Genomic DNA, 24,411 nt, shown 5'->3' on the forward strand with positions numbered 1-24,411 from the left:
CTACAACAACTCCTCTAAGGCTTATAGAATCTAAATAAAGGAAGGACACCATATCAAAGTAAGTCGAGATGTCATATTTGACGAAAGTTTCGCATTCAAGAAATCCAAGGAACTTCCCATCAACTTTGATGATGAAGAAATTCCAGTATTTGAAGAAGAAGTTAACAGGGAAGAAGAAGAATCTCATCATGAAGATGAAGGTCCCAGTGAACCCATTCAACCTGTGGTCCTCCCCGAATCTAGAAAGAGAACAAATTGGTTGAAGTCTACATTACTTGATGCAGAAGGTCATGGGCCAACGAAAGGTTCATATAGAGAAAGCAAGAAACCCAAAAGATATTCTAGGTATGATGCCTACATAACAAAGCTAATAGAAGCAGAACCATCCACTTTTGAAGAAGATGTTAACAATCAGTAATGGAAGGATGCCATGAATGAAGAGTATCAATCTATAATGAAGAATGGAGTTTGGGAAATTGTACCTAGGCCCGAAAACAAATCTTTGGTAACTTCCAAGTGGATCCTACAAGATCAAACATGCGGCAGATGGATCATGGAAGTATAGATAAGTATAAGGCAAGATTTATGGCTAGGAGTTTCTCCCAACGAGAAGGCATTGACTATGAAGAGACATTTGCTCCGACAACAAGGTATACGACGATTCATTCATTGGTCTCTCTAGCAACATCGATGGGATGGAACCAATGTTTTAAGACTCCGACTCTGACTCCGACTCGGCCGAGGATCGACTCCGAAACGGTAATGACTCGGCCGGCTCGATTTCAATGACTCGGTCGTTGTAAAAAATACATTAAATATTTTTTTTTTTATAAAAAAACATAATTTTAAATATTTTAAACATAATTTTAAAGATTTTCATTCATGTTTCCAAACACACAGCATTATAATATAGATGGAAGACAACATATGATCAAAGTAGGCTGATGAACCAATCCATTATATCAAAATGGTACCCAATGGCAATACATAGTCAACTGTCATACATGATCAAAGACTCAAAACAAAATACAAATAACCAAGGAGGCTAGAAATGGCCTCTACAACAAAAGTAAATTGTGATGGTGACCAGACTCCAATACTAGTACTACTGGCTAGTAGCTACTGCCAGAGGAGCCAAGATCATCTCGACCAATCTCTGGATCATCATCATCAGAGTCAGACAAGGGGCCCCATGGCTCCTCCTCATCATCATCGTCTCCAACTGCAACTGTAGAAGTGGTGCCAGTACCACTAGCAGGCTATGAAGCAGATGCAAGCTGAGATAGAGTAGATATGCGGCTGCGCTTCTGTCGTGGCTGAGCAGAGGAAGCACCTACAACTGGAGTCCTACTCCTTGCTGGCTGTGAGACTGAGGTTGGTGGATTGGGATCTGCATTCAACTGAATAGGCTGAAGTGGATGTTCAACTTCAAGTTTATCAAGATCCTCATCAGGATCAAACTCTGGTGGACGACTCTCCACTACCCAATCTGATGTTGGATCAATGTCTTCCAACACAATGGGATCTGAATCAGGTCTTTTGTTCAGCAATTGGTTTCGTCTGAGCCGAAGGTTGTATTGGACAAAAACTAGATCATTCAACCGTTTTTGATCCAAACGGTTTCTCTTCTTTGTGTGAATCCTCTCAAAGACAGACCAATTGCGCTCACACCCAGATGCACTGCAAGTTTGACTCAAAATACGAATTGCAAACCTTTGCAATTGAGGGCACTGGCCACCAAAGGCCTCCCACCATTGTGCTGCAAAAAACATAGGAGTGTAATGAATTATGAGTTAGATGAAGGCTGAAGCTCAACAAAATTACAAATTATATCTAACTTTCAAATTATAAATGATTTAACAAACTTTAATAAAAAAAGTAAAACTGTAAAACCATTAAGAAATTGAAAATTGAAATTTTTGTTTACCTGGCTCATCTGCTTCTCTTGCAATCTTTGCTAGGTTCTTCCCAAAGGTACCTGTTGCATTGCTGAAGGATGTGACCTGTTGATGTATCTCCAGCTGATCAGTCCGATGGGATCATGCGTTCAATGCAATCAACCAGTCCATCTCTGACCTCCCCCCTCAAAGCTCCTGACTCCTTAGCTTTATAATGATACCGTGGGTTCAAAAAATACCCAACTGCATGTATAGGGCGATGGAGTTGATTGTTCCATCTTTCATCAATGATTGCCCAAATGGGCCCATACTTTGCCACTCTATCCTTGTATGCTGTCTTTATTTGCTCCTTTGCTTGATCCATAGCCTCATAAATGAAGCCCATAGCCAACCTTTCCCCATCCACCAACCGCAACACCTTAACTAGTGGCTCAGCAAGCTTCACAATCTCTGCTGCCTTTCTCCAAAAAGTTTCTTCATGGACTTTCCTTTTCAATTCTTTGCCTTCTGGTTTGTTAGACCAATTGCTTTGATTCCATTCATCACTGGAAAACATCTTTTGCAAGTTTCTATGTTGGGAAAGCATAGATTGCAATGTCAAAAAATGTGTAGCAAATCTAGTGATGGCAGGCCTAATAATATCCTTGCCTCCAGTGTGTTTCCTCATGAGACTCAAACCCAGTGTATGATTGTAGATAAATTTTGTTATGCTTTTGGCATTATCTACAGTGTTTCTGACCCAATCTAATTTTCCAATATCCTCAAGCATGAGGTCTATGCAATGTGCAGCGCATGGGGTCCAAAAGATGGTCTTGTGTTTTTCCTCTAACAGTTTACCAGCAAGAACATAGTTAGAGGCATTGTCTGTGATGATTTGAACAACATTAGCCACCCCCACCTCCTCAATAACCTCATCCAATAGCTGAAACAACAAGTGGCCATCTTTTACCTTATCAGATGCATCAACTGATTTTAAAAACATGGTTCCTTGTGGGCAGAAGACAAGAAAGTTTATGATGGTACGGTTTCTTTGATCAGTCCATCCATCTGACATGATGGTACACCCTGTTCTTGCCCATGAGTCCCTGAACTCTTGCAAATACTCATTAATGGATTGAATTTCTTTCTGCAAACGAAACCCCCTTAGCTCTTGCATAGTAGGGCCTTTGAAGCCTTTTCCAGCAGCATGTATGGCATCAAACATAGGCTCATAATATGGTGAACGAGCAGCATTAAAGGGGATATCAGCATCATACCACCATCTAGCTATGTAGTCACAAGCAGTCTCCCTCACTTCTTTCTTCCAATGGTCATCTAAAGTGGGCTGAATTTGACCTTTACTAACTTCAGGACCATGTGCATCTGATGGAGAGGAGGGAGTGAAATAACTTTTGATAGTCACATCACCCTTTGTCAAATTCATTCTACCCTTTCCCTTATCTTGAACTAAACCAAAAGAGGGAGGAACATAACGGAAAGGGTTGGATGCCTCAGTTTGAGGGATAGAGGAAGAACCCTCAAAATCATAGTGGGGGTTGGTAGCCATCATTTTTTGTATCTCCCTCTTCCTCCCAATTTCAGCCTGTATCTCTTTTTGCCTAGCCTTATCTGCTTTAAATTTTTCAAAGCTGGCCAACAAATTCTTTCTAATCTCCCCAATTTCATCAGAGGTACATGCGGTAATTTGGCCTCTAATCCCTGCCAAGTGTTGTTTCAGCCTATTAATGCCCCCAGGACCTTCCTTAATTTTCCTATGGCAAAATTTGCAATGCATCTGACTATCAACCATTTCAACATATGCCCAAGCAGGATCTTTTGCTCTAGGTGCCATTTTTTGACTAGGAAAACAATCTGAAAATGAAAAAAAAATAAAAAATTGATTCAATGTTCATTTATTTGACAAAAAACACTCTCTAAGCTTTCTTGATATGCACCTAAAATTTACTAAGCAAAAACAGATTTATAGAGGTGGAAAAAAATACCTCCAGGCACAAACTGCCTCCTCAAGCTTGCTCCAAGAATCAACTCCTCAATGCTGCTCCAAATGGCTGCCCAAGAAGCTCCTCACTCCAGCTACAATGCTCCTCCAAGACTCCTCACTGCTGCTCCAAAACAAGCTCAAGAACTGCTCACTAATTCTCAAAGAAGACTCTCACTCAAATGCATAAGACTGCTGTGAGTGAATGAGAGCATTTGGCTGTCTTAAATAGGGTTTGGGAGGGGGAAATGGACCCCAAAAGCATATAACAAATTACTATTACCCTTTAGAATCCATAAACTGCATTTAACTTTGTAAAAAATTACAAAAAAAGTGAAATTTTTTTAACTGTTACGCTGCCCAGCCGTCCCTACATTGACTCGGCCGAGTCATAACGGACCCGGCCGGGTCGACCGAGTCACATATGACTTGGCCGAGTCATTGGATGACTCGGCCGAGTCATATGTGACTCGGTCAACCGAACCGGGTAGCTCACCGTTTCATTGCCCAGGCCATCGACTCGGTTCGACTCGGCCGAGTCGGAGTCGATTCGGCCGTTTTGTAAAACAATGGATGGAACATCCATCAAATGGATGTCAAGACTGCGTTTCTGAATGGCACAATTGATGAGGAAGTCTATATAGAGCAACCCTTGGGATTTGAAGTTAAAGACAAAAAGGCATATGTTTGGAGATTGAAGAAAGCATTATATTGCCTCAAGCAAGCACCAAGGGCATGGTATGCTAGAATGGATGCATATCTTCAAAGAATAGGCTTCACAAAAAGTTCTGTTAATTCGAACCTTTATATCAAGGTTATAGATGGGGAACTTGTAATCATTCTTTTGTATGTAGATGATCTTCTCTTGACAGGTGTAGAAGGTCAAATTGAAGAATGTAGGAGGCAACTAGCAACAGAATTCGACATGAAGAATCTAGGGCTGATGCATTATTATTTGGGACTAGAAGTCTGGCAAGGACCTGATGAGGTCTACTTGGGTCAAGGAAAGTACGTGATCAAGATGTTGAAGAGGTTTGACATGATGGATTGCAAACCTATGACCACTCCAATGATCACAAACTTAAAGAGACTAAGGAGTTCCGAATCGAGCCCTGTGGATGCTTCCAGGTATAGACAACTGATTGACTCACTGATGTACTTGGTGAACACTCAACCTGACATATGTTTTGCAGTAAACATTTTTAGTCAATTCCAAGTGGAGCCAAAGCATGATCATTGGATAGCAACAAAACATATACTGAGATATCTGCGAGGAACTATCCACTACTGCCTAAAATATGATAGGAGGAATGGTGTCCACTTGATTGGATATACAGATTTTGATTAGGGAGACAGTGGGTAGGATGGAAGAAGCACTACAAGAGGATATTTCAGTTTGGGATCCTCTATGATCTCATGGATGAGCGGAAAGGAAGATAAAATTGCTTTGCGTAGTGCTGAGGCTGAGTATGTTGCAGCGTGTGAAGTAAGCAGAGAAGCGGTCTAGTTGAAGAAGTTGCTATCCAACCTATTTGAAGGGTTGATGGACCCTTCAGTGATCCATTGTGATAACACCAATTTTATACGTTTGTCTGAGGACCCAACATTCCATGGAAAGACAAATCATATAAACAACAAGTATCACTATATTCGAGAGCTAGCACAAAATGGTGTGTTGCAGCTACAATATATCTCCACTGATGAACAAGTAGCTGACATATTGACGAAATCTCTTCCTAACAAGAAGCTTGTATACTTGAGAATCAAGCTTGGCTTGGTTGATATATCCTCCCTAGTTGAGAGAGAGAGATAAGCACACCATTCTTGTCTTCACTTGGTAAGACAAAATAGAGGATTGGGTAACCATCTGACATTCGATACTCTTTGAGGATGTGGTAGGGCATCCAAGATAAGAGTATTCGTGGACAAATATTCTTTGAGGACTAGCTATCCAAGATAAGAATAGTCCAAAGAAGGTCATACTCGATGAACACTCGAGTGGAGTATGCACCTTGAGAATAATGATGATGGTGTCTATAAATCATTTGTCTTGCCAACATTGTGCTTTGATCTTGTGGAGAGATAAAGCTGTTAGTCAAGGCCTTGCTATGTGACAGTGCTGGTTGATATGATGCTAGACAAATGGGTTACCAATCCGACTCTTCTTATGAGATCTCTTCAACTTGAGAATGGCCATGTACCTCTTATGAATACCTCCCTAGTTAAGAGGGAGTGTTGAAAAATGTGTAACTAGGTTCGATCTTCATAAGTATGAAATGTATTTTTGATTCTTGTAAATTATGAAATAAAAGAAAATTATTATTATTATTTTTGGAGCATGGGTTTCATGCTCAAGGTCTTTTATTTTATAGGTCAAGCACCCATTGAGTGCTTCTAGGGTTTGTCCTAGGTCAAGAAGTCAAAAGTGTTGAAATTTCTAAATGTTACCCATTAGAAATCCCTACAACATTATCTAGTTTATTTCACCTACTTGTTTATTCCTTAACAAGTTGTTTATTCATATAAATACTGAAAATAAACACAAATGCAGCCTCAACATATACAGATCATCAACTGAAATAATAAATAAACACACAAGGGACACCGTTATTTTTGGACAATCGTTCCCGGAAAAACCCAACTTGGGAAAACCAGTGCAGCAGTTCTGAGGGTTTTATTATTAAGCAACTTTCTTGAGTACAACTAGGGTGCCATATTGGCTCACCCAACAAAGATTTTTACACGACAATAATACCTCTTCTTGGAAGTAGATATTCAGCTTCTTAGCACTAGTTTGCCCCACGAAAATCCTTCTTGCGCTTCTCCAAGGCTCTGCGTCAACCCTGCTAGCCTCTGCGTAGCTTTAGAACCCTCTACGTCAGCCTTCTACCTCTCTGCTTCAGCTCTTTGGCCCTCTGCGTCACCCACGCAGGCCCCTCAGCCTCTGTGCAGTCTCTCGCTGCCTCTGTGTGGCTCTTGTTGCCTCTGCGTAGCCTCCTTAGTCACTGTGCTGACCCACTAGCACTATCTCTGCCTCTTTGCTATGTACTCACAGCCCCTCGCTGCAACTCAGATCACTTGTTCGAATTTTCTCAGCAAACCTTGCTCCAGAAAATCGAACTTGGTGTATCTCCAACTGACCTTCAAGTGTCCTCTTATACTTTTCTTGTTGAGTCTTCAACGACCGAGATTAAATCTTTAATCAACGACTAATATTAGATTTGGCTTGATCCATGTCATTTAGAACATTCTCACCCAGTTTTATATTAATACCCATTAATATTTTTATTTTCCTAAGTTTAGACTTAGGAACTCCATCAAAAATATTAATTATTTTAATATCTTTCTAACTGGGTGGAATTTCCCCAAACCATTTCTGGGTCTTGGAGATCTCATGTGCTTTAGTGCCTCCACCAATTTTCATGGCTAGAGCACATTCATTACTACCACAAATCAACACTCCCTCTTAGCGAGGAATGTGCTCTAGTAATGTTCCACCACTGAACATCACACTGATCCTTCCTCACCGGTACCTATACTGATGCTTGGCCTGCTACCTAACATCCATTGCACTGCTGCCTCCTGTAATGCTGCCCATGGCTCTGCCACTGCCACTGCTACATCTGTATTGTAGTGCCCTCTCAACATGCTGCATCATGCTGCCTATAGCACTACCACAGCGAATTGCTGCACTACAACTCAGTTACCAAGAAGTAAGTCACTGATCTACCCAAACACTGACACTGGAAGTCTCTTGATGTTGAAGCTACCTCTGCTGCTATCTGGTGCTTTCTATACTGCCTCTGCGTTGTTGCAACCGCCTCTATGCCTCTCGCACTGCTGCAAACACCTATGTGCATCTCGCATTGATGCAATCCCCACTGTGCTACTACAGACCCTAGCCCTTTAGCACTGCCTTGTCACTCCATCGCATCTTGCTTCTACCGACATTCATCATCCTGCTACTGTCATTCTGGGCTCCTGTAGCTGGATATGATCCAAGAGTTTGGGCACCTTAAGGATCATGCCGCCCATCTTCTGTAGTCCTCCTGACTACAGCTCGATGTTACCCCACCTCTTCTCTAGATGTGCATGAGCACTCATGGCACAATCGTCATCCGTCTCAACTTCTTTCTCTGCCTTAGCCAGAGCTGCCTTGGAGTCAAAGGTCTCTCCTTTATTCTTCTTCCTGGGACACTGGGCTGCATAATGACCCAACTCCCCACAATGGAAGCACTTTGCTTTGGAGATGTCCTTCTTCTTCCTCTTCCCTTGCTGTCCCGCAGATGCCAAAGCTGCATCCCACTCCTCTTTCTTGATTCAACCTCCTTTGCTGCTACTTCCTGCCTTGTTCAACCGTCTGATCTCTTCTTGGCAAAGAGTTGCCCACATCTCTTCCCATCCTGGAAGATTAGCTCTGCCCAAAATGCTTTGGACAAATGTCTCCTAATCTTCAGAGATTACATTCAGGGCAGTCCTCACCATGAACTCCTGATCCGGTGTGGCCCCTATGGTAGTAAGTTGGTCCCGAATCTCTTGCAACCCGCTGAGGTATAGATCTATCTGCTCCCCCTTCTGTATTTGATACGACTGCAACTGATTCTCCAATAGCATCTTCCGTTGCACGGAAGTGCCTTGATACAATGTCGTCAAGGTATCCCACATCTCCTTTGTTGTGTTCTTCTCGGCAATATGTGGTACTACATGATCCTTGACCCCATCAAGGGTTATGCACTTTGCCTTCGCCATTGCATCCTCATACTTCTCATTATCGACCAGGTCGACTGGGATAACCATGATTCTCAAGGCGAAGCCGTTGATGCGATGTCTATCCAGAATAGACAAGATCCTGGCCTTCCAGATGACAAAGTTAGAGGCCCCGTCCAACCTGTTCTGATCTCTTAGTCCGTTCATTGCCATCTCTGCTTCTCTTTTGGACTCCCTCTGAGTCTCGACTTCCTTCCTGGAAGTTCTCTCCTAGACTCCCTTCGAGTCTCGATTTCCCTGCTGGAAATCTTCCCACCAATTGTCGATCTGCTCCTCTCCGATCCTCCTTTCAACTGCAACTTGGATCTGGATTTCTTGGCTAGAAATCCGTCAAGGTAGCGACTCCCTCTACCTTGGTTCTATCTCGTTAGGCATTGTTTTGCTTCGACAAGAACAACACCCCACCAACTTCCTAATCCACAATATCCCCATAGCTCCCTATGCCCCAGCAGCTGAAGAAACTGAGTCTTCCAACTCTGTGCAATCCCGACAAGGGCTGAATCACTCTTCTGGGCAACTGCGTCAAGCCTACCTGACTAAGTAGGATGATGTGGCTCTTCGTGACCCTCTTCTGCCTCTCTCTGCCTCTGTGCTGACCTTCTCTTTGGCTTGAAATGATGATGCAGGTCCTCTGCGTCACTCCTTATCTGCTGCTTTCTGCTTAGGAGCAACTTTGTCTCTCGGGACAACTGCTACTGCTGCAAATACTTCTAATCATGCTGGTGCCTTCAGTCCTCCTGTGATCTGCAACCCTCTGATACCATGTTGAAATTTCTAAATGTTACCCATTAGAAATCCCTACTGCGTTATTTGGTTTATTTCACCTACTTGTTTATTCCTTAACAAGTTATTTATTCATATAAACTCTGAAAATAAACACGAATGCAACCTCAACATATACAGATCATCAACTGAAATAATAGACAAACACACAAGGGACACCATTATTTTTGGACAATCGTCCCCGAAAAAACCCAACTTGGGAAAACCGGTGCAACAATTATGAGGGTTTTATTATTAAGTAGCTTTCTTGAGTACAACTAGGGTGCCGAACTGGCTCACCCAACAGATATTTTTACACGACAATAATATCTCTTCTCGGAAGCAGATATTCAACTTCTCAGCACTAGTTTGCCCCACAAAAATCCTTCTGGCGCTTCTCCAAGGCTCTGCGTCAGCCCTGCTAGCCTTTGCTTAGCTCTAGAACCCTGTGCCTCAACCTTTTGCCTCTCTGCGTCAGCTCTCTGGCCCTCTGCGTCAAGGACGTAGGGCCCTCAGCCTCTGTGTAGTCTCTAGTTGCCTCTGCGTGGCTCCTGCTGCCTCTGCGTGGCTCCTGCTGCCTCTGCGTAGCCTCCTCGGTCACTGCGTTGACCCTCTGGCACTATCTCTGCGTCCCTTCTATGTACTCACTGCCCTCGTTGCAACTCAAATCACTTGTTCGAATTTTCTCAGCAAACCCCATTCCAGAAAATCAAACTGACTAATCAATCTTGGTGTATCTCCAATTGACCCTCAAGCGTCCTCTTATACTTTTCCTGTTGACCCTTCAACGACTGAGATTAAATTTTTAATCAACAACTAAGATTAGATTTGGCTTGATCCATGTCACTAGAACATTCTCACCCAATTTTATATTAATACCCATTAATATTTTAATTTTCTTACATTTAGACTTAGGAACTCCATTAAAAATATTAATTATTTTAATATCTCTCTAACCGGGTGCAATTTCCCCAAACCATTTCTGGGTCTTGGAGATCTCATGTGATTTAGCCTCTTCACCAATTTTCATGGCTAGAGCACATCCGATGCTACCACAAATCAACAAAAAGTGTCATTGTCATAAGTTGAAGACCCCACTGGGCACATTGTAACTTGTAAAGAAAAATATTTTTGTCTTTAAATGTGTCAGAATACCCTCCAACACCAAGTTGGCCTGGCAGCTACCAAGTCGACCTAAAGGAAGAGCCATGTCCACCCTTGAAGAAGCCTATATATAGAAGAGGACTCGTCCTCCTTGAAGACACTCATCTCTCATTCTAGCAAAGAAAGAAGAGGGAAGATGCAACGAAGAAAAAGAAGGGTGAAGAAGATTTTGTTTGGGCTATCTTTCTCTCTCACATGTGCTAGAGAAGACTAGGGTTTCTGTGCTAACCTAGGGCATCCTTCCACAAGTTCGATCTTGGAGGAAAGGAGGCAAGGAGGTCAAGCGAAGGCTACCAAGGGTCTCTCTCAAGCTCCAGAGGTCAGGGAAAGGAAAGCGAAGGGTTCGAGGAAGAAGGCTCAACAAGAAGATCAAAGTTCCCACGTGTGGCAACAACAGTTCCTTGGGGACGAAATTTCAGATTTGCAGGAGGAGGCTGAAAATCTTGTAGCAAAAGGTTGAGAAGGTGCTACTGGAAGAGATTTGACTGGGTTTGACTAGATCGAAGTTGGCACATCACTCAAAGAGGTTTGTCTTGGTCTTGGAGGGTATTGGTCTCAGTCTTAAGGCCTTGGAATTCGTCAATTGAAGAATCTATAAGGAAGAGAAGATATTTAAGGGTTTTCCTCTCAAGAGGAGAGGTTTTGCCTTGACTTGCAACCTATCTACTATCATTTTGCTTTTTGTTTTTGGTAGCTGTTTGATGCTTCACACACATAATAATAAGGAACAAGTTAATAAGTAAAAGGGAACCACAAGCAGTTATCAAGTAAAGAGAATTAATCATAATCATTTCCTTATTGAATTCTCAACAATTTTCAGCCACAAATCTCAGTTCTTGCACACCATGCTCTGCCTTGGGATGACTAGGATGATCACTTCATACTTTCATGTGGATTTGTCGCATCAAAACCATAAGCAACGGGCATAAGTTTAGGGTGCACTAGATAATAGAAGGGAGAGATCTTGGGTCTCTTCTTAACCTCCCCCTTTAGGGGATCGACGGATATCATTGGGACCAGTGATGCAGTGCTGAACTATACATCAATTCACATGTCCTTAGAGCACCAGAGGGAGGACTTCAGACAATGCCAGAGTAGGGCACCCACAATCCATCCGATTACCCTCCAGTTCCATAGGAGTGACCAAAGACCTATTCAAAGTTTCTTTCTTTCAACCTTGGATGCTAGGAGTATCCCTTGCTCCTACATCCCCCCCCTACACCCCCCCCTACACCCCCCCTCCGAGGATCATACAGTTGGACCCGTTGCCGGTTCTAGGGGACTTTGACAACAAGCTAGTGCCTAGTTCGCCTCCCTCATCATCAGTCATCAAACTCGGGAGCCCTTGACATATTTAGCTCCATTGCCAAATCTTCATATCTCACTCATCCTTACCTAGCAAGCCATTGATTATGTTTTATTGTGCCATGGTCTTTTATATGCAACTCGCAGCAACATCGTTGCTTGTTTCTTTCTATCTTTATGTTATTTTCAGCATTTTTAAGGACCTGTGCTTGCACTCCCACATTGTATTCATATACTGATTGTACTCTTCTTCAGTCCCATTGGCCTACTTTTGTGGTCATTTGTTGGATTTTAATAAAGTTATTGTATCTTATCTTATATAGAGACAAATCCTACACCGAATGGAATGTTTGACTGATTGGGATCCTGCATGTCACCCTATTTGTTGGCGGTCTGAAGGCACTCGTCTCACTGAGTTTCTTGAATTTAGGCTCATTAATTGAGTTGTAAGGGCATCTTCCTTTGAGGGGAATTGTGAGATAGTGCTACCTGGTTTCTGAAACGTTAGCGGTCCTTGGCTCATGAGTATGGCCTTCTTGCCCCTGATTGGCATTTGATTAAGGAGTTGGTAGGGTCCATTCTCTTGCATGCTTGGTTTAAAATGAACACTGAGATACTTGGGTTGTTTTGGAGGGATTGGAGTATGACTCTTGTCAAATTTACTCATCGTTGCACTAGAAACATCATTTAGCTGTGATTCTCAATATGAGATGGGTATCTGTTGATCTGGTTGAAAGATGGGTGTGTTGGCTTCAAGGTGTTTGGTCGATTCAGCTATCTTATAAATTGAGAGTTTTTTCTTGGCTTGTATTTATTAGGGATCCCTTCTAAAGCTTGATTGGTGAATGAAAATAGTCTTTTTGATGGACTTTGCCCTCTCTGTCACTGCTATGAGATGATGAAGCATTCTTTTTGGGAGCGCCAATTTGCTAGGAGTTGTTGGGCTTTCACTCAAGATCATGGCACGGTACTCTTTCATTGGTGTGTGGCTTTGTTTGGTGATTGCAGCTATCTAGTATGCTCTTTCTCCACTGGGATTTGGCAATGCTTGAGATTTTTTGCCTTGTTCACCCTTTGGAAGCTTTGGTGTAAGTTTGTTTTTGGGACTGAGGTTTGCTTTCTGTCTGAATTTTGTTTTTTTGTGGTGCGATGTTGTTCTTAGCAGCTTTTGGCCAGGGGGGCTTTGTTGATTAAAGATGCTGAGGGTTTGAACTCTCTAGTCTACTCCGACTTTATTTTTCAGCTTTAGTGGCTCTTTGGAAGAGGATATAGAGTAACCCCCAATACTATCTTAATCAACAAACTATTGGATTGAAAAGGACATCATTCCTCCAACAGCTCGTTTATTAATAAAACAAGCTCTTGGAATGAAAGGACATCATTCCCTCATTTACACAGACTCACTGGCTAGGATACACAATAGAACTAACTATCACCTTCTTTATGATATGCTGCTGCTTGCTGCCTCACTCCCTTCTTTTACTCTATTGCAAGCTTATTCATTCACTCACTCTCTTATTCATCTTCTGACCACATGACCTACTGTTTTGAACCTGCACTAAGATAGGAATCTAACCAAGTCCATTATATATACACTTCCACCTTGGTTTTGCTGTTTGTAGATAATTTTCTGTAATTGTAAGATGAATTTTACATTTTTGACATCATGGACCTCATGTTCAGCTCTCTCTCACCATGGGCTCTTTACTGGGCCACTGCTACAGTTTTCTACATGTTCATGTGGATGTCCTATTGTTTGCATTTTTCATTACCTCATTTTGCATATATATATATATATATATATCTATCAGATTTAGCTTTTCTAGGAGTGGCATCTGCACCCCCACATTTCACTCTTGCTGGATGTATCCTCTAGTCCCGTTGACCTACTTTTGTGGTCATTCGTTGGACATTGATAAAATTAACTTATCTTATCTTATTAATGTCTACAAATGACCAAAATAATTTAGTGGGACATGAAAGTGCACACAGCCACAATTGTGAGGCAGGAGTGCTGAAGGAATCTTCTAGATATACAAATAAAGTGAGAACAAAAGTAAATTATAAGGGCGAAGGGGTAGACCCCAGACAAAAATGTAATGGCGAATCCTGTGTAAAAAACAAAACATTAATCTGTACCAGAATTGGGAGAGGAGTTAGTGCTGTTGTCAACCACTGTGAAGGTACCAATATAGAGCCTGAGAAGATCTTCAGGCGAATGTTCTGGGCCAGTATAAGAGACACTGATATTTAAAATAAATAATGAACTAGGAAAACTTGTTATAGAGATTGCATTTCCAGGGCTTGGTATACCTTTTCAGCTTGAGTCAACAGTTATTAAGAAAGAAAAGAAACGAAAAGAAAAGAAAATCAATTTTAATTTTATCTACCATACTCGCAGATTGATTTAAGGAAATACCTTTTACTTAAGGATATATATAGTTTAAGGTGGGTTTTCCTCTTAAAGCATGTCAATTTCAGATTTTCCAATATTACAAAGCAGATAGTTAGAAGAATGGATTTCATAGTATTCCTATTCTTGTTATATGGAATTAGTGGATAAAGCCTGGTTTGTACACTAGGTGAAGGCGATAACACTAAATTCTTAGTCAAAAGTCCTGGTTTGTACACTAGGTGAAGGCGATAACACTAAATTCTTAGTCAAAAGTCCTAAGGTACTTATGGTTCTGCTAAGACCATCATTTGAGCAAGAGAGAAAAGAATGTAGCTTGATTAAGATTTGGAAAGTTCCAAATAAATTCATTGACTGTTGTACTTGAACTTCATATTTTAAAAAGAGAAGATAATATGAACTGTCATTTAGGGGCAGAAATTTCTGGTTTGATAGTAATATCACTTTGGACAAGTCTTTTTTGGCCTAAGGTTTTGATAATTATTGGAATTTGTAAATCTGTTACACCTAAATAATTTAGGGGTGGTACTAAGTGGCCATTTCTTGTGATAAGTTTTCCATCCATAATTGTTCTGAGTACATATAGTGCTGTTGTTTCTCGTTTAGGACCTTTTGCATTTTGTGATATTTATTCAATTATAGTCTATAGAAAACAACAAAGGAAGATGAGTATAAAGTAGTTGCCATCTCAATTTAAAAGGATGCCCCCATTGATACTATCATTGTATAATTAAAAAAAAAACTGAAAAACATGACAACTAGCTTAAATGGTAGAACGATCAGAAAAACATAAACTCTAGATAACTATCACCAATGAGTCAAATATTAAACTGCAGGGAATATGAGCACCCCCTTGGAAATGTGTTTTATCTATATGAATTTGTCTTGTTTGTGTTAAATTGATGAATTACAAGTTTAATGATAAATTTATTTATTCTCATGCTATCTTCAATCTTTGCAGTGAATCACCAAAAGGAGCAAATGATGCTTCTACTTTCCAGAGAAAGGTATGCTGTTCCAGTTATTCTTTCGTTCCATGTTAAATTACATCATTGAATTCAAAACAGTCATTGTGGTGGCGAAGATGGATGTAGCTACAGAGGAATTTTTCCATTTTTATAACTAGTTGGTATATGTTGACAAAAACCATAATTACTCACAAATACAAACTAATTAAACAATCCTATCATATTACAAAATACTGTCATGCATTACAAATATATTACTTGTCTTACATTTTTTTCTCAAGAAGTACAAAAGTGGGGATGATTCAATACCCTAGTAATTGCTCCCCCATGGAGAAATGGAGCACTTTGATAAGAGGGTTGCTTATCTTGTACGGCTGAAAAGCTAGACTCACCAATCATTGAATATCTTTGTATACCCCTTTCATAATTCTCATTAATTCCAATAAAAAAATTTAAAATTGGTCCCCAAGTGATTTGCTTTGTATTGACATAGAGACATGCATTTACGGATATTGTTCCTTTTTTCATGATTGTGGGTTGGCGAGACTGGGGGATCAAATGTAACTCCGTGCTTATTAGATGCCCATGTTCTCACTGTGGCTTGGGAGGTCTGCACCAACCATTGTGTGTAACAAAGAACGGTCACGATGATCTGTGGCATGCCCAAAATCCACCTCTTTTATGAGAGTGACCAAAAATAAGTTCTTTAGTTCACTTTTCAATGCCCTTCCGTTGGTGCAGGCCCTACCTGTATTGGAAAAGTTCTGGTAGGTTCTTCAGACTATGACCTTTTATTGTGTTGTTTTATGTGGTTTTCAATAGGTTATTTGAAGTCTGTAACACAACTCTTGTTCAATGGATCAAAAGTATGATGGGGATCAATAATGGAATAGATCATAGACAATTGTAAGTTGTAACTAAAACTCTTATAGCAGCTATTTTCTGTGATTCGGGAAGATTGCATATCTAAGATAATGGTGATAAAGTCTTTGTTGATGGTAGTTGATTGATAAGGTATGTACATGTGTAACACGTTGGTGCAAGTACCATCATCAAGTTTCAGATTTATGTTGCTGCTATTTTGTCCTTCAATGTTTATTGTCATGTTACGTGTTTGGCTTCTAGTTTATTGAGCCTTTAATTCTTGGCGGTGTTTAGTATTTGTTGCCATGTTTGTCTAACTTTTGAAGCATTTGTTCCCTTGGGTATTCAATGCTCCATGTCTTTAAATCTGTGGATATTTGAAACTATATACTCTTTTTTGGAAAGTTCATCTTATATTAACAAAGGAACATTTACAAGAAAGATGAAAATAAAAGTGGAAGGTTTTATACAATGGAGTCTTATACCCTCTTCCTTGGATCTGCCAAAGATGCAATGAATTCAGAGTAAGCTAATGCATCTAACTCTTTGGCCTACTTAATCAGAAGATTGCCTTTGACTGACAATTGCATTCAGTTTCTTGCCAAGTATGAGACAAAGATTAGATTTATCTGACCTTATCAGAAAACACATATTTGCACTGTAACTTCCAGATGGTGTTATGAATATAATATATAAAATATAAATAATATGTTGATTGGAGTAGAGCAGGAAGGATTCTGCACTTGCCTAGGTGTCAAGGCATGTAGAAAATCAGAGATCAGTGACTTAGCCAGAATTATTTCCCAAGTGTTGACTTAGGAAAAATTAAAAAGTACTAAGTCAACAAGAGATTAGATCTTGGCCATTGATCTTGGAAGCTCAAGAGGCAATCTTAGCCCTTGGATGCTTCTAGAAGGCCAAAGTCAAGTTATAAAAAGGAGATAAGGGCAGAAGTGAAGTAGATCGATTTGGCATCAGCAAGTGTTCTAGTGCTCAGATTAGGAATTTTTTATTATTTTTCAACAGGTTCAGCTCAGCCTTCAGCAAAATTTCAGTGTCCAAGTTGAGGAGAGAGGGCCGCATAGCCTGGGGAATCAAATCAGCAGTAGGCCTAATTATTTCTGTCGGGCGCAGCCATACAGACCGCAACCCTTTTAGAGGAAAAATTGGGCTGAGAGAAGGATCCGTTCAGGAGGTAGGGCACAGAAAAAGGGTTTTTCACCCAGCTGTAATATTTATTGAAGAATTTTCTGAGCAATAAAAAACACAGAGTTGCAAGTTTTCCCCGTAGTTGGGGTTTCCTAGGTATATTTGGTGTCCAGTCTTTTTGTGTGTGTTTTGTCCTCAGATTTAATTTCCGCTGTGCATGCTATGGTTAGATACTCAGCTGTGTTTGCATTTTTAAATTTCAGATCTGCATTTTCTGTTTGTATTTCTGAGTGTAAAATTTAGATAAAATGCAAATCAGATTGCCGGGTATATGGAAATCTAGCATGGTATCAGAGTTGTAGCCTTTGATTGATGCCAAAGTACAATTTTTTCTTCTCGAAGAGTAGGTTTAGCATTCAGAGGGAGCAATATTACCAGTGCGACTTGGCAGTTAGGGTTTCCAGACAACCTTGTACTAGGGGCTGCACTTTGAGGACAGATTAGAGGGTGCGTCCAACTACTGTCCGTGAATAGAAAGGATTGGCGTGGACCGTGGTACTTGAGGAGCAAGGCGTGTGGGAATTTGGGCACAATGTCCCGGCTCTGCCCACAGATCCTTGGCAATTGGCTCAGCACAACAAGAAAGATGCCAATGCAAGGAGAATCTTGTTGGAGTGAGTCAAAGACCACATCATTCCCCACTTGGTATGGAAGAAGGCAACCAAGGTAGTAGGCGACCATTGTTGGTCTCAATCAATGTACCAATGAGACCAAAAAAATAATGTTGAAAGATAAACTAAGGATTATCAAAACGACCAAGTCAAACACTGTGGTGTCTTACCTCTCTAAGTTCACCCAAGTAAGAGACAAATTGGTAAAAGTTGGCGAAACAACTGCAAATACAGAGTTGGTGCGTTCTGCCCTAATGGGTTTCACCAAACCCTGGGAGTCTTTTGTGAATGGAGTATGTGCTAGGGAGAACCTTCCAGATTGGGAGCGACTATGGTTCAATTTTCTCTAAGAAGAGTTTCGAAGGAATACATTGCTAGGGTCTCATGCCAACACTGAGTGCAAGGAGAAATTTGCCCTAATTGGAAAAGGGGGCAAGTTAAAGGGAAAGAAGGGTAGTAGGGGAAGTGAGTCGAGCTCCAAGGGTGAGAAGAAGAATAATATTAGCAAGATCAAGTGCTTTTCATGCCATCAGTTTATGCACTATGCTACCAAGTGCCCTAATCAAAAGAAGGGGTCTAAGAAGGACTAGGTAGCAGCCTCTACAGAGATTGATGAGTTTTCATCCAGCTTTGAGAAGTTCTCTCACATTGCTTGCATGGCAAGTTCAGTGGGTACCAGTGTTTGGTACATTGACAACGAAGCTTCCTGTCATATGATGGGAAACAGAGACTATTTTTGCAAGCTGATAGAGAAGGACATGAAGTTTCACATAGAGTTGGGAGACGATGGAAGGTACCGAGCATAAGGACTTGCTATCGTTAGATTCGAGAGGGAGTTGGGAAAACCCTTGTTTCTGAAAGAAGCGCTTTATGTTCCAGGGCTAAAAAAAACTTCATATCAGTTACAACGTTAGAGGATAAGGGGTGCAAGGTGACCTTCAAAGAGGGAAAGGTCTACATGAAGCCCACGAATTCCAAAAATAGCCAAGCAATTCAGGGTCAAACAAAAGAGATTGTTTAGGATACAATTTGACATAGCCGCAACACTTATGAGCAAAGGGGGTCATGACTTAGGCAGGGAGCTAGGCAAGTTATGGCATAGACGCATGGGTCATCTGCATTATGGCGTGCTGAAGATTCTAAGAGAGAGAAATTGCGCTGCCATGGTGCAATGTTGACTAACATGATGTCTGTAGGGGTTGCATACTTGGCAAGTATGCGAAGACCTCATTTCCTAGCCTTGATAACAGGGCCACTACATCTTTGACCTTGTTCATTTAGATGTTTGCATGCCCATATCTTCGGTATCCCTCAATGGGTACAACTATTATGTTACCTTCATTGACAACTATTCAAGAAAGACCTGGATCTTCTTCATGAAGAAAAAGGTTGAAGTCTTCTCGAAATTTTAGGAATTCGAGGCCTTGGTTGCGAACCAAACTGACAAGAAAATCAAGTCCCCGAGGTCAGATAATGGAGGGGAGTACACCTTAAATGCCTTAAAAGACATTTGTGCGAAGGGGGGCATTAGGAGGGAGTTGAACACGCCATACAATCCTCAGCGAAATGTGGTGGCAGAGGGCAAGAATCAAGCCATTATTGGGGTGGCCAAAGCTATGTTGCATCACTAGGAGCTGCCCATGTTTCTTTGGGAAGAAGTATGCATTACTGATGTTTATTTGTAGAGTAGGCTCCTACATCAAGTGTTGGGGAAAGTTACATCGGAGGAGGCTTCACAAGCAAGAAGCTAGATGTATCACACTTCAAGATATTCAACAATCAGGTATACTTTCACGTACCAAGAGAGAAGAGGTCCAAACTGGAGCCCACCACAGAGAAGGGCATCTTTGTGGGTTACAATGAGACTTATAAGGCTTATAGGATCTATTAAATTTCCATAGAACTTTGCAACTACTTAGTGAATAATTGAAAACAAGGCAATAAATTCTGAAACCAAATTTACTTTCGCTAAGATACAAAGTTCTTTAACTATAAGCAGCAAAAGATAAACACAGAGATAACATAGTCACACGAGACACAATAATTTTCCCTGGGAAACACAATTGGGAAAAACCACTCCTTTGTTGTAGAATTTATTGATAGAGTTTGAGCAGTTAGATCTCTTACAAAGCAATCTCTTTCACTTGAAAACCCACTCATTTTCATTGCGTACTCTAGCTTGAAACACCCTGCAAAAACCTTGAACCAACTCCTATTTCCTTGCGACTTTCCTGGTCCTATTTCTTTGCGCAGGCGATATCTAATTTCCTAGCATAGTCTTGGCATCTATTATTTAGGAAAAACCTTCTAAATCCTAGTACAATGTGGCAGCAAGAAAGTCTCTTTATCACAATGTATTGGCTCCTCCAAAGTACGCATTCTCACCAAGAAGCTCTCTCACACAAATTCGTGCAATAGAAATGAATTAAAACTTGTGCCTTCGTCATCCTTTTATCAATTCAATCCATGCTATATTTGGCGAGTACAAATTTAGAGCACGAGTTGAGATTGACTTGTTTTCTAAGTCGAACTGCTAGTTAAATTTGTCCTTGCTTCTATCAAGACTGAAGCTCCCAATTTCATTCTTTCCAAACTCGAATTGGCACTTAGAGATCCACTTAACTGACCCTCCAACTCTGCGCATGAATTTACTATCTCTATGACCTTGTCCATGGTAAAAGGAAGACTGATCGTGGTCTGTCTCTGGCTAAGGCACAAGCCAGAGAAGACCTTCACTCCCTACAATTTTCAACACTCCCTCTTACCGAGGAAGGGATTTTGTACCACTCGTAACTTGTCATAGACAAAACTGCTTCTTGCCAATCCCTTGGTTAAATTATATGCTGTCTGCTCTTCTATTGGATTGTACGGTAGCTTCACTACCCCTTTCTGCACACAATCTCTGAGATGATGATGCATGATCTCGATATGCTTAGAGTGATCATGAAACACTGGATTCTTAGAGAGCTAAATTCAACTCTGATTATCACAGTGTATCACTATAGGCTCCATCCCTTATCTGGAAAGTCCCACAAGCAACTTCCTCATCCAAATAGCCTCACATGCTGCCAAAGTGGTAGCCATGTACTCCACCTTTGCTGAACTGAGTGCAATTGATCTTTGCTTCCTACTGTACCAAGAAACAACTGTTGGCCCAATGCTGAAGACGCCACCTAAAGTACTCTTTCAATCTGCGGAGCTCCCTGCCCAATCTGCATTTGTGAAGCCCTCAAGCCTCACATCAGCAACCTGTTTGTACCATAATCCATAAGCTATTTTTCCTCTGAGATACCTCAAAACATGCTTTGCAAAAACCCAGTGAACTTTGGTCGGTTCCATCATGAATTGCCTCAGTTGGTTCATTGCAAAACCAATATTAGGTCATGTGTTGACCAAATACATCAACGACCTGATGAGTTGCCTATATATTGTAGCATCTAGATTTGCTTTAGTAGCATCCACCTTCCTCCAGTTTGTGACTAGAGGTGTGGCCATGGGCCTGCAATCCTGCATATGAAATCTCTAAAGAATCTCTGTAGTGTGCTTCCCCTGTCCCACAAAGATCTCACCATCAATCTTCCAAACCTTCAATCCAAGGAAATAGTGCATAAGCCTCATATCCTTCATCTCAAATTCCCTTGCAAGGTCCTCCTTGCAATCCTAGATCAAGTTGTCTGCTCCAGTCAATATAAGGTCATCAACATAGAGTATTGGAATGAGCGGAAGCCCTCCAACCAAGATGTAGTATAGGTTGGAATTTGCTTCACTCTTAGTGAAGCCCAATCCTCGAAGGTAGCTATCAATACGATTGTACCATGTTCTCAGAGCCTCCTTGAGCCCATAAAGATCTCTCTTCAGCCTACACACATGCGTGTCTTTGTTGAATTGCTCAAACCCCTCTGGCTCATCACTTGATGAAGACTTAAGATGATGAACAATAGAAAGGGGCAAAGGGGAAGGTGAAGTCTCAACGAGATCCTTTTCCTAAAAATCCAACTGTAGAGGCTCAATTGATTTGAATATACTCTTGGAATCATAAGGATGGTAGGCACGAGCAAGGGCCTTATCAATGCTATCATTGTTGGTATCGAAGATAGGGTCTTCCTAGGAAGGAGAATCAATCATCTCCAATTGCTCTCTTTTATGCGAGTGAAAATGGTAATTCTCCTTCCCAAGGGTATCGATGGATATGTCATCATAAACAATGCTCGCGAGAAAGGGAGGACCACTCTCAACCTCATCCTCCTTGTTAGTGTCATAAATGGGAGTACAGTCAAATTGAGGACCACTCTCAACCTCATCCTCCTTGTCTGTTTCTTAAATGGGAGCACAATCAAATTGTGGACCAACAATTTCCCATTTCTCCTTTTCAATATGGAAATAATTTCCAATGTCATTTTTCAAGGGGCCAGTGGGATCACCTTCCTCAAGGTTCTCAAAAGGAGAATCATTAGGAGTACTATCCTTGAGAAAGGTAAGGTTAGTCTCAACTTCACTTTCCATAGACTCATTCTTTCCTACACACATGTTGTTAGAATCATCTTTTTCATTGTGCGGACCCAACGATGACTCGTCTTCCTGCTCGTTACTTAGATTCTCAATGTCTTGATGATGCTCGATGAAGGCTTCCTCTTGGATGCTTAATGCAGGGTATACTTGAAAATGTCTAAGAAATCCATCAATGAACTCCTCAATAGATGAGATGCTCTTAGGTTCATGATCATGCAACCATGAGTTATGACCACTGAGAGATCCCATGAACAACAACATAAGGACATCCTGGTGAACCACTTTCTCTTTTGAAGCATGTGCATTAAATCTTTCTACATGGTCAATTGCGGAGAGTGGATCACCATCAAACATGGGCACCCCATGTACCATCCTTCCTGTGACATGATTAGGGTGGCCAGGGACGCTAGCGATGTCCAAAGTGGGAAAATCATCAAAGAAAGACAACCTATTTGAGGTATACATGTAAATTATGTAGGAGTTGCTAGGGTGAATTTAAAGATGCGTAAAAAAAATGCTTGCTTCACCCTACAAGCATCGACCTTATAGTTCAATGAAGAAGGGGCTTCGTTCTTCCAATAGAGTCACCAATAATGATATGTCAATATGTTGTATGGGGAATAAAATACACTTCTCGCCTCCTCGACAACGATGCTAAAATGTTACCGCTCAAACTAGTAGGGGTCCTAGAAGGGGATCCTAGAGGGGCAACTGCTAGGTCAAGGGAAACAATGGAGCAATAGCCCACTGCCACCTCAACTAAAGTTCCCTACTCTTTATGGACTTTCACTGATGGAAGGAGACTCGGTATGAAGGGAATCACCTAGATAAATAGGTCAATAACGAGAAAAGGGTGATTTCTAAAGAGGCCTATTCACAAGAGAGGCTCAATATATGGCTGGCTTGCCCAAGAGGCAAGATGAAAGGCTCTCTAAGAAGGGCCAAGAGGGTCTTAGGGGCTAGGTTTTACTAACACTATCTGTGTACCACAATCTTCGTGATTTTTCGTTTCACTCAATGTTCCACGACTTGTACTTGTATAAGAATTGTCTGGCTATTGACTCGACGGCCCATATAAGACTTGGGAACAACTCGTATAAGGCTTGTATAAGACTCGACAAAATACAAGAAAAAACTTAAAAAGAAATATGATCTCCAAAAAAATATTAAAAAAATATGAATTTTGAGTGGGTGCACGGGTGTTATGAGGGTCACATGTGGGTCTTCACGGGTTCAATAGAGTAGATGGGTTCAATGCGGGTTTGGATGAGTACGGGTAGAGATCGTGGGTCCTATGCGAGTGACTCGTCTCGCTATAGAACCCATCAAGACCCATGGGTGCTCGCGGTTCTTATAAGAGTCCTGCTACACTGGTTTCACTTTGTCTTTCTTTTATAACATTGAGTTGTTAACGAAGTCACCATAACACGAATCTTTTAATGAGATTGATGGTTGAGACTAAATTGGAATTGATAGTGGAGATTACATTGAATAATGTAAGTACTTTAGATTTTATTAACTCACTAATAAAAGACTATTTCAAATTAATAGTTAACTTTAATTAAAGTGAATTACGAAATAAAAAGTACCTTTTTGGATGACTTTCAAACATCTGACACTAGATTTGTTTGGAAGTTCATGTCCATTAGAATTAGTAACTAGAGCCAAACTCCACATGGGTCATCTTATTTATGACAACTGATATTTTTGTTGGATTCCTCTCTCCGAGAGGTGTAGGATTGATTTAAAGATCATCTGATTCCAACATGTAAAAATGAAGATATGAATTTATTTATATTATGGACAAATTGTCAAGGTCAGCCAACAAGCAAAACAGGCATTCAAACCCCCAGCTCATCCTCAACGTTGCATATAAAAGGAGGAGACCTCAAGTCATTTTATCATCATCTCATCTTCACTCATCTCTCTCTCCTCACTTGATTGGGTATGCAAATCTGGTAGC

At 41.0% G+C, this 24,411-nt stretch overlaps 1 protein-coding gene across 1 annotated transcript in view; it reads left to right on the forward strand.

Annotated features, from left to right (window-relative positions):
- Positions 1 to 24,411, forward strand: part of LOC149250251 (uncharacterized) — a 174,205-nt gene that overhangs the window by 65,576 nt on the left and 84,218 nt on the right. The window contains exon 3 of the mRNA XM_089453585.1: positions 15,249 to 15,294. Within this exon, the coding sequence (XP_089309711.1) occupies positions 15,249 to 15,294 (46 nt within the window). The remainder of the gene's footprint in view (positions 1 to 15,248; positions 15,295 to 24,411) is intronic.

Source organism: Pinus tabuliformis, chromosome 7 (genome assembly GCF_031772625.1).
Source record: "Pinus tabuliformis cultivar Carrire ecotype Pingquan chromosome 7, CPIR1, whole genome shotgun sequence".
Classification (NCBI taxonomy): Eukaryota; Viridiplantae; Streptophyta; class Pinopsida; order Pinales; family Pinaceae; genus Pinus; species Pinus tabuliformis.